This window comes from Poecilia formosa, unplaced genomic scaffold (assembly GCF_000485575.1).
Source record: "Poecilia formosa unplaced genomic scaffold, Poecilia_formosa-5.1.2 Scaffold344, whole genome shotgun sequence".
NCBI lineage: Eukaryota > Metazoa > Chordata > Actinopteri > Cyprinodontiformes > Poeciliidae > Poecilia > Poecilia formosa.
In genome coordinates, this window is record NW_006800283.1 from 338,444 (window position 1) to 349,632 (window position 11,189).

General features: G+C 39.8%; 1 protein-coding gene across 2 annotated transcripts; it reads left to right on the top strand.

Annotated features, from left to right (window-relative positions):
• The first annotated feature begins 4,165 nt into the window (after positions 1-4,165).
• On the top strand, positions 4,166-10,173 carry soul5l (heme-binding protein soul5, like). 2 transcript variants are annotated; one of them, XM_016661833.1, is made up of 7 exons: positions 4,166-4,362; positions 5,120-5,179; positions 6,375-6,456; positions 6,535-6,655; positions 6,757-6,896; positions 8,490-8,653; positions 8,751-10,173. In XM_016661833.1, exons 1-7 carry the CDS (start codon positions 4,181-4,183, stop codon positions 9,235-9,237), a joined length of 1,236 nt encoding a protein of 411 aa, XP_016517319.1. In that variant the 5' UTR covers positions 4,166-4,180; the 3' UTR covers positions 9,238-10,173. The 2 variants fall into 2 exon arrangements, with proteins under 2 accessions (XP_016517319.1, XP_007574161.1); XM_007574099.2 differs by having other exon boundaries at positions 4,290-4,401.
• The last annotated feature ends 1,016 nt before the right edge of the window (positions 10,174-11,189 follow it).

An 11,189-nucleotide genomic window follows, 5' to 3' on the forward strand; every position in this document is an offset into this window, starting at 1 on the left:
AATCAAAGCTGATTTTCACAAACAAATCATTATTTTGTTTGTGAAAATCAGCTTTGATTGATTATCACTACGACTATACACAATTCATTGCCTATTAATGGTCTATCATTAACGTACACACACACGTATGAAGTTTATTACTGGGGCGACGGTTTGCCCTGCAAACTCTGTCTCTGTCCTTGCCTCTGTCGTTGTGTCCTGGAGCAACGTGGGAGGTGGGAGACACTTCTCCCACCTTCAGCTGGAGTTTATCGCTGGCAGGATAGGACATCTGTGGCTACAATCTATTAGCTTATTATCATTAGTGTGTGAAGGCGTGCACACACTGATGGAAATTTTTATGTTAAGCGTCTTCAAGTGTCCTGATAAATTGTTAGTCTGCTGTAATTACCATGGAAACCAAGTATGTTTGTCAGGGCATTTTTCAAAAAATAAAAAATAAAGGCCAAGAATTGGACAGAAATGTGACTGTTTTTTCAAACCAGCATAACAGTTTTTTCTCAAACACTAGTGTTGATATCCCAGACATTTATCCACAAATGTCAATATGCTAACACATAAGTCACAAAACAATTTAAATTAACTTTTAAATTAACTCACAAATCTGTTTCACCCCACAATGCAAACGAGACCTATTAAAGCTATATATTTCAAAGAAGTCATCAAAATTTCAAAGAATTGGACACCAAAGTCATCAAACCTGATACTTTTAGATTAAATATCACCATTTGTTTTTTCAAATCAATTCACCCATGTTTCCTGGCTATGCTAAAATAACAAAAGACAGATAAACATGTCCCTGTCTTGAAAAAATAATTAAACTAAACAATTAAAATATAGGCTATTATAGGGGTAAATGCTATTTTCTTAATGTTTTTCAAAAATAATATTAAATATTTAAGGTATTTCATTTAGCGTATCCATGGAAACTAGGTGTTTATCACAGCATTTTTCAAAAAATAACGGTCAAAAGATGAGATAATTTTTCAGCAATTTGACGTTAATTTAACTAATTTGACAATAATTAAGTAAAATACACATATTTCTTAAATCACTACACCACAGTTTAACATTCTCGACATTTCCAGCGAAATTCAGTTAAGAAAAAGGCTCATTAGTTAAGAACGATCTATGCTAGCAAAGAATGCTACTTCTCTTTTTTTTTGTACAGCAGTCAGAATTTCTTTAAAACACACACACAAACACAAAATAAACTAAATAAGTCACTGATATATTAGTAATAACTTGCTTTCGTTTATTTAAAATAGTAAAAGAATGATTTTAACCTTCCAGCCAATCTCCCTGCTGGTGCTTCTCCTGGCCAGGAACCGTCTTTCGCAGGTTGGTTAACCACGGGCTTCTTCAGCAAGTGCGTATTTCAGCAAGTGCTTCTTTAACAAGTTTTGCTAGCAGACTTCTCGACAAGCTCAAACCTTCCGAGGCTCCAAATGCTTCTTCAGGCGTCTCTCTCAAAAGTCCCGTCGCAAAGGGGAAGAATTCAGAAGGTCAGCGTCATTTATAGGGTTGAGAACGCTCATGTCGTTTCCATGACTTTCATTGACGAACGCACGAACTGGTGCGCGAGAGAAAATGGACTACAAATAATGCAGATAATACAAGTATCGCGTTGTCTTGTTTATCACTGCGTATGCTGCCACCTACTGGCTAACCAGTCTAAGTTCACAATGGCATTTTTAAAACTTACACTCCTGGTCCGACATTATATTTCTGCTTTCAATTTCGGTCCTCCAAATGGGAAAACTTCTCTCTGCCGTGAAGGCTGGATTGGAAGAAAAATTAAAATTCAAAATTCAATTCAAAAATACTTTATTGATCGAAAAGTAACGTTAAATGTTGTTGCAGAATTGTTGTTGATTCTTTGAAGAATCACTTCAGATTCTTCAAAGATTTATTGAATGCAGATGGTTAATTACTGTTGGTAGGAAAGATTTTTTGTAGCGGTCTGTATTACAGCAAATTTGAAGAAGCCTCTGACTGATGATACAATGTTTTTTCAAGACGGTCTCATGAAGTTGCCCAGAGTTGCCCATAATTTTCTTAAAAATGCTTTATTTCTGCATCCTGCAGCATTCTCTTTCAATCAGCTGAAATTTGGGTGATTGCTTTTCTGAAAATAATTTTGTTGCAGCAGATTCTGAAGATGTTTTCTGCTAAAATGTGACAGTAATGGTGGGAAAGTAAAGATCTAAAGTAGATAAACCTTTTACCCTGGCTAAAACAGCTGCAGGTTTAAATAAAAAGCAGCGAGCTTTTTATTTAGGCAGTGAGTTTAAGTTTTTAAAAATGGATTGCTTAGAGATTACACTCTATGGGTTAAAACAAAATCCAGAAATAAGCCAACAACTTTTCTCTCAGCTGTTCCTCTGGATCTTGATGGAGGAGCAGCCATGTGTTACAGATTATTTATTTGAAATTTTTAAAAAGTAAGTGTGTGACTTTCTTTTGTTTCTTCTTGAAATTCCTGTCCCTAGTGGAAAAAGTAAAAAGACAATTATTTTCTAATCCTTTTCGATGCAGATTTAAGTGAGACCTCAGTTTGGAGCACAGGGACATTTAGCTGCCATTTTGATGGGCATGATTGGTTATTTAAAAGTGACCCTGAGTGAGAATGTTCTGATCTCCATGGGCCTCAGGGTGATTTCCTTCACAGACGGATCCTCAAACGTCTTCAGCAGCGGTTTCTCTTCTGACAAATTATCAGAACATGTAAAATATGCAAAAGGCGTAACTCAGTCTGCTTTATGCCTTATTACCATCAAGCAAACTAGCCTGTAGTAAAACAGTCCTTCCTCAAGCAAAGAATGCCTCATAAATAAAACAAGTCTTTATTGAACCACCCAGGTGTGAAACAGTAAAAGAAATTTATGGCTCATTATATTCCAGTTTAATTAGAGCCTTGGGGGGAGTGGGTTTGTTCTGATTGTAATGAGGCAGCGATTACTGCCGCTGTAGAGTTAAAATGTGATGGGCACTTCCTGTTCATCCTCTGCTCACTCTGCAGCCGGAAAAAATAAAATAATAATAACAAATTTCTTTGTTTCTCAAAATTAAGGCATTTTTGTCTAAAACATTTTGGCATTTCTCAAAACTAAAAAAAAAAAAAAATCAACAAAAAACATTTAACAAAGTAAGGCCTCGAAAAAGTGTAAAGAGGAGGTAAGGCACAACAAAATTTGAGAATATTTCTTTAAAATTTCTCAAAAAGGATTTTTTTTTTAAGAAAAGTCCTTTTTGAGGACTTTTCAAAAAGGACTCAAAAAGTATAAAGGCTTGTTTTTGTGTGGGGTTTGTCGGACAGTGTCCATGTGGTTCTCCAGAGCTCTCACAGCATCAGACAGCTCATAAAAGGTTGCGTCTCTCCAACGTGTTGAATCTCTTCTGTAAAATCGCCGACTACGTAGCCGCGTTCCAGTAGGCGGGGCTTGTCGCTCCAACGCCTAAATAAGACGCCGACGTCTACTCTGATTGGCTGACGGATGATTAGCCTCAGCTCTGTGGCTGAATAGTGGTTTGTTCTTGACCAAAGAAAACAAAAAGAAGGTGAGCCACTGTGGTCGCCGCGGACTGGCGCCATGTTGACGCTTCTTCCTCCTGGATCCAACGAATAAACATTTAAGGTTGTAGCGTATTTCTTGATCTTGCGCTCTCGAACAAGATGCAAATTTTAACATTGCACACTTACAGTCAACACAATCAAAAGGTTCACACAATTGCCGCAACGCAGTGGACAACAACCACGACGGTCAAAAGCTGTTTCCGCCGCAATCAGCACACACAGCTGAGGTTACCTGTGACTCTATTAACCTTAATACGCCACCCACTGTGACTTTCAGGTATTACACCAAACAAAAATACAAACACTTTATTTGAGAGAGAGCTCAGATATACAGTAGCTCTCTCAAGTTTTATCTGACGGCCACAAGCTTTATCCCAGCCACTGCTGCCATGATTTTTGTTGACTTATCACATCAACAAGCGTATTCACCAATGGTTTTATTTTAATTTCATTTTTTTAATGGAAACACGGCAATTGCGAACTTGTTTTTATTTGTGTTTGTTTTTTTCCGACATTGGCAGAGTATTGACAAAAATTTGCACACGACGTTTGTCATGGAAACGCAGCTATGAAGTTATTGGAACCCAACTGATTGATGTTTTCATGTTTAATGGTGAGAGATTAGAAACCCCCAGTGAGGCTCCGGTGGCCAGTCTCCTCCTCCCTGTGTGCTGTAGGCGGGCCCCGGGCCCCTCCCTCTCCGTCTGCATTAAATCCTCCAGCTCCTGTCCGGGTGCAACACACTGCAGTCTCCATCAGCCCACCGCACTGCGCTCTCTATGCAGGTGGGAAATAGCTACACACACACACAGGACAGTCACAATGTAAGTATTTACAACATATCAGGAGATTGAAATACTTTTTTTTTCTAAACTCCTCAGTAAGGTACATTTGATTTCTAATGTTGTTGAATTCGCTTTACCGGCTTGACGTGCAGGTAAAATTGAGGTTTACGTCATTTATTTTTTCTTCTTAAGCAGCGCACGCATGTATGCATTATCTGAAACGGTGCGTTGGTGCTTCAGTCATATTTAGAGACCTTACTTATTATCATTACTATACATTTTAAAGCTCCTGGCATTCTTTGCTGGTTCCAAACATACTCGGGTAAGGAAGATGGAGTTCTTCTGCTCGCTGCTCCTTCCTGACCTTAAAACGCCTTTGGTTTGCAGAGCAGACTGATGATGCAGCAGATTTCTCTCCCTCTCTCCTCGGTGCAGCAGCAGCAGCAGCAGCAGCAGCAGGAACACGTGTCCAGTTTCATCTCTGCAGTGATGAAACCCAGTCCTGACTGCAGCAGCAGCAACAGCGTCTTACCTGACAGACACCTTCCTCTCTCCTCCTCCTCATTTGACTTTTTTTTTTTTAGTTTTACATCTTTGTTTTCTCCGCCATGTTTTCTTTGCTTTTCCACTTTCTGAACGCTGTGTGGAACATTTGCAGCTACTTCTTTAAAGCTTTTTTCAACGTGGCCTGAGCCAAACAAACAAGAAAAAACAGATTGTTTATATGAAGAAACGTCTTTATGTGCTCTTTTTCCAGGGCTTTCTTCATTGCCGTAGCTATTTTGTCCCTGGTGGTTTCCATTGAAAGCAGCGTGGGGTAAGTTGATGGCTTCAGTTATTAGTGCAAACACAACATAGATCACGATCAGTCATAATTTCAACCTGAACTCTAAACCAATGCTGGGGAAAATCTCGTAAAACGGTCCACTTAGGGACTTTCTTTGAGATTTTACAGATGCAGCTCAAATCAATCAAAATCGATCAATGTTTAATTAAAACACTAAATTATTTCAGTAATTCTGTTCTAAAAGTGACACTGTTCTCAGAGTGGTGCATCCAAGCATATTAATGGAAAGTTCAGTGGAAGGAAAAGCTGTGATAGAAAAAGACTCACAACTGTTAGGGTTATATTTGGGGCTAAAAATACAAAAAAGTTAGTGCTGAGTCATGGTCTAAAAGTGTCAAAAGTGTATGAATTGTCACTTTGTTTACGTGTTTGATTTTGATAAAGTTAAACACTAACACAGTTTTGTACAATCCAGACTGGACACGTTTTATTTCCCTTTAGCCGCAAAGTTTCATGGACTGACAGACTTCCTGAAGCATTCTACATGCCCGGCTCCATGTGGATTTTATTAAGTGGACACGTGTTTACAGTATAACAATTTATAATAATTCACAAATGTGTATTTAAGAGGAAAATCAGCTGAACGGATTTAGCACAAATATGGTTCCCAGCACTACACTGGCAATGAAATATGTTTAATATCTACTTAAAGGCTATTTTCAAAAGGAACTTTCGACTCATTGGGCTTATGTTCTAATTTATTGATTCCGACTGTAAATTAGGGCGTTTATCATATCGTTTATCGTGAAAAATTTATCATGATCAGAATTTTAATTTATCGTTGCCTTGATGAATTCCAATTAATGTTAAATAGAAAACCAAACAGACAGTGTTATGAGAGAAGTTATATTTAATGTTTACTCCACTGTTCCATGAGAGCATCAGTAAAGACGAGTACATTTAAAAATATGATTAAATACCATTACTGTGTAGTTTTTATAAGTCACACTTCTTTAACTCACTGTTGTCTTGAAGAAGGCGATTTTAGGCGGGAATGTTTTTCTAGAGAAATATTTCTGTTTGATGTCAAGCAGTCACAGTTTAAAAAAAGAAAGTAATATACATTTTTTTTTCGTTATCACAGTAGCACCACAAAATATCACAATAAAATTCTAAAACACTGTGACTGTAAATGCTTGTTTCCCCCCCCCCCTCTATGTTGCAGACCAAGCACCAACACCAGCTTCTGCACCGAGTCTAAGGAATGTCTGGAATATGAACTGGTTTGCAAAACGGACGAGTATGAAGTGAGTCTGAACCTCCAACAAGAAGCTAAAACACAACTTTTTTTCCCCCTCTCCTCACATTTGTGTGTGTGTGTTCAGGTGCGACACCTTACCCCCACTCGCTGGGTGTCGACAGATGCCGAAGCCTACTTCATGGGAGTGGGAGCAGCCATGGCTTTCAGGAGACTCTTCCAGTACATCAACGGAGCAAACGATGAAGGTGAGAACACAAGAGGAAGAGTGCGACTGAGCGCGTAAACACTGTTTTATTTGATTTATTTATTTTTCTTTCTGTGGTTGTGTGGGGGTTTCCCGGTTTAGGCTTGAAGATGGAGATGACCGCCCCGGTACTGGTGAAGGTCCCAGAGGAAACCAAGCTCTGGGAGCCAGCCGTCTACACGCTCAACTTCCCGCTGCCGGCGGCCTATCAGGACAAACCGCCTGCGCCCACCAACGACAAGGTGAGCGTGCAGGAAGCTGGGACTGCAGAAGGATGCGGTTTCCTTTGTGATTGTCGGTTTGAAGGTTAAACTCTGCGGCGCTTTGAAGGGCAGTGCAGAATTCGATCAGGGCGTTTTACTTAGAGATCAATAGGAAGCACCGAAGCAGAAAACTGAGCTTGACAGCAGAGCAGCTTTCACTCAGAGGAAGAGGAATAATGGGAGTAAACGTGGCACCTGAAAGGGAACGTTTTTAGAGCTTTACATCATGCTATAATGTGATTGCTTCATCCTGGAGTGTTGTTGATTCTTTCATGCATGTTTGAGAAATCCTTGAATCTCCCGTGGCGACCAGTCAGCTGTGCAAACACCGGGTGGAAGCACACCTGCTGAGCTCATTATGAGAGTACGACGACCTTTCAGGGTCATAGTAGATAGGAAAAAAAGAACCGGTATGTTTCTGACAAAAACTCTGACATTTTGAGATTAATCTCAAAAATTTTCTAGAAAGAAATGTGGAAATTTCTGAGATTAATCTCAAAATATCAGAGTTTTTTTTCTTGCAAATTTTGGAGTTTTGGAGCTCAGAAATGTCCTTGTTTTTTCTAGAAAAATTCCCAGATTATTCTCATAATTTCTTAGTTTTTTTTGGCTGAAATTTACTCCTTTTTTTGTCTATCGACAAAAGCCCTATATGTCTTATACAAGCTACTTCTCAGTCCAGCACTGGTAAAAATAATTGTTAAAGGGTTAATAGAGTATTGATGTTGTGATGACTTCCTGAAGGCGGAGCTTCAGAAAGAACAGGAGCTTCTTAAAGAGATGGAGGCCCCAATTTCAAGGCGTTAAGTTACAAAGTTACATTTCTCTTACATCAGATTTGATACATATATAGCAACTGAAGGTAACATAGTTACTTAATTGTGCTATAAAATGAAACTTTGTGGCTAGAAAATATGTAATAGCCCTTTAAAAAAATATTCACATTTTCATTCAGGACATTTGGCTTTTATTGGGCTTTTGTGCACAAAGCAGTTGATTATTTTTAAGTGGATAGAAAGTGGTTAATAGGTTTTACAAGTAAAAATCTTAAAAAGAGTGGCATAAATATTTATTCAGCCCCTCCAATTAAATACATTATAGAACTTCCTTTTGCTGCTGTTGCTGTTTTAAATCTTTTTTTATGTGCAAGTCAGTAATACTTTATTTATATTGTAGGTCTTGATCCATGGACCTCAAGGCCCTAATCCAGAGATGTAGATTGGAATCAGTCCATAAAGAGATCCCAATATGTTGAAATGCACTGGCAGCCAATGACGTTTCATTAGAATCTTCACATGATTTTCTGACTTTTCAAACTCAAAAATGTTCAAGTTTTTCTAGAAAATTTCTGAGATTAACCTCAAAGTTTTAGTTCTAGCAAATTTTGGGCTTTTCAAACTCAGAGATTCTCTTGTTTTTCTAGACAATATCTGAAGTTTTTTCTGGTGGAAATTCTGTCTTTTTTTTCTGGCCCTAATACGCCATCGTACATGGAAGACCAAAGGTCTCACCGCTGCGGGTTGGTTGCAGTTTTTGCTGCTCACTGGTGTTTTCCTCGCTCTGGGTGCCCAGGTGTATTTTACGGCGATGCCGGACATGGATGTGTATGTGAGGAGCTACGGAGGCTGGATGCTGTCGGTCACCTCCAGGCTTCACTCCCACCTGCTGACCAAAGAGCTGGAGCGAGTTCACGCCTCCTACAACCACACCTACCACTATGGAGTCGGTTACGACAGGTAGGACGCGTGTTGCTTCCGTCCCGTTTGTCCCAGCAGTTTTTGTCTTTAAGCTTTCCAACATACTCCTGTTTTGCTCTCCCCTGTGTTTCTGCAGTCCCTTGAAGCTGCTGAACCGGCATAACGAGGTGTGGTACGTGGCCGAAGGGGAACCGGTGTGCACAGACCCACGGGAGCCCACTCCCGCACACACTCCCCGGCCCACGCCGACCCAGCTGCTCGCGGACTCGCCGTCAGAGATGCTGTCCGACTCGCCCTACCTCCCTCCGTCCAACCTGTCCTCAAACACCACCTTTAACTCCTCCTCTTCCTCCCTGCTGCCCTCCGACCCCTCGGCCATCCTCCCGTCCGAAACCCCGGCGAGCAACTCATCCGAGCCTCACACCGAGGCCGCGTTCAGTCACCCTCCGTCCTCCGCCCTCATGGCAGAGGACCCGACGGTGGCCAACGCCTCGGTCCCGGCCTCCGCCAGCCCTTCACTGGAGCTGGAGCGCGAGGCCGGCGCGTGGAACTTCACGACCAGTAGCTCCGTGGACACACAGGCTAACGCTGGCACCGAGGTCCAACCAGACGACACCCATTAGCAACACTGAAGCTTTCGATGTTAGATATACAGAAGAGATGCACTCTTTGGTTGTTTATTTCTCTAATATGCAATCTGCTCTCATTTTACCACAGCTTTGTTCCTGCTCCACCCAGAGTATCTGTTCACTGTGTCACTCCCAAGTTACCTAACTGCTGCATTACAGGTAGATGTGAGGTTAAACTATATTAATCAGATTTAACTGTTAGGACTTCAATCTGCTTTAATCTGATAAACACAATGCAGGGATTAACTACAGTAGACCGTTACGTCTGTAGAAAGTGAACTGTCTTGATGTGAAGAAGTTTGACTTTCTGCTCAGCTCCATCGCCGACTTTCTTCTTCTGCTGTAAGTGTGGCGACATATCAGTGCAGTCATTGTAAAACCAGCGTGTGCTTTCAACGGGATCTTTGCTGCACAAATAATCACACTAAAGTGTTAACTTAAGAACAAAGTAATAACATTTTAGCATTTTTTCCTGCATTTTATTATTTAATTTAGCTTCCAGGGAAGGAAAGAGCCATCTAAAAGTGCAAGTGAAGTAAGCAGTCCTACTTAAAGCACTAAACTTAGGTGGGGCTACATAAATGCTTAGTTTTTTCTTTAAAACTGAGCATGGTTAAAACAACTCCAACACAAGTTAGTCTGTCTTTCCCACGGAGAAGTATTATTCACTTCACTCTGCTTGAAATAAAACCATTTAACAAATCTTTCTGCTTTCATTAAACTGGCATTGTTCTTGAAAAATGTCTCTAAAAAAGTGTAATTATGTTCTTTAAAACTGCACCAAAGATCCCAGAGAAACACGCTGCATCAAACCAATGCAATAAAATGTATGTATGTAACTTAAAAAATAATCATTCGGTTGCAATGCATCTCAGAGCTACGTGGTAAATCTACTGAGGAAGCTGCAATAAAATGGTACACACTTATGAATTATTGACTTGAATCAGTTACACATCTCAACTTCACTCAGTTGTTCTCGGTTTTTCCCGACAATCTGAAAACAAGAACCTTCAGGAGGGCTGTAGTGACGTACGAATGATTAGTTAGCTGTAAGTGTAGGCACTTTAAGTGTGAATGCAGTGTGACGTTATTAAATGTGTGGAAGGAGAGAATGGCAAATAAATGTGGGCAAAACTTCAGCAACGAATAGCTTAGTCTACTTTAGCATACAGATTCAATGCCTCTGGCTCTGCTAGAAGGAAATTCATGCTAGCTTAGAAGCTACTTCAGGGCATTTACAATTGAAGTAAAAATATTTCAAGCTTTTATTTTTTTTGTATTTTTAATGACTACAGGTAAGGAAAGAAAACCTCAAATTCGGTGTCAGAAAATTAGAACATTATTTTGGACCAATCAAAAACGGATCCTTTAAGTCTAAATATCAAGCTAATGAAAAGTATAGATGTCAACACACTCAAATGTGGTTTTTCAGCTGTATCGAAGTTAGTTTATTTCGTAAAACTGCAACGATAAACACTTATTTGCCTGCAAGTCATGTGATTAGCACCGGATGTTGCTACGTGCGGAAAAGACGAAGAAGACGACAGGAAGTGGTAGGAGGATGATGGCGCTGCATGTTTTTTAATTACTTATCGCGTGAACAGACTTATTCACGTGTAATTTTAATTGCGTTTCTAAGTTAATGAAAACACACAGCAGTTACGAAATTCGGTTTTTTACAACATTAGGAGAAAATAACGTTGTGTGAACATTTAATGAAAAGACGGTGGCTGTTTAGCCGACAGACATTTTAAAGGCTGAGTGAAACCTTTGCAGTTGTTTTGAGTTAATTAGCTGATTAACTAAATAATCATGAGTTTCCATTGTCCTTTTTCCACAGTATTCTAATTTTCTGAGATACTAAATTTTAGGTTTTTGTCTGTCAGCCACAATAATCAGGTGACTGGGAGGAATTACTGCACTTTAATGCAATATTCAAACTTTTT

What these genes read in the sequence shown, in the direction of transcription:
- soul5l (XM_016661833.1), top strand. Translation starts at nt 4,181, where the DNA reads ATGTTTAATGGTGAGAGATTAGAAACCCCCAGTGAGGCTCCGGTGGCC. An exon ending in GCAAAACGGACGAGTATGAA is followed by an intron (nt 6,457 to 6,534) that starts GTGAGTCTGAAC and finishes GTGTGTGTTCAG; the next exon opens with GTGCGACACCTTACCCCCAC. An exon ending in CAACGGAGCAAACGATGAAG is followed by an intron (nt 6,656 to 6,756) that starts GTGAGAACACAA and finishes TTCCCGGTTTAG; the next exon opens with GCTTGAAGATGGAGATGACC.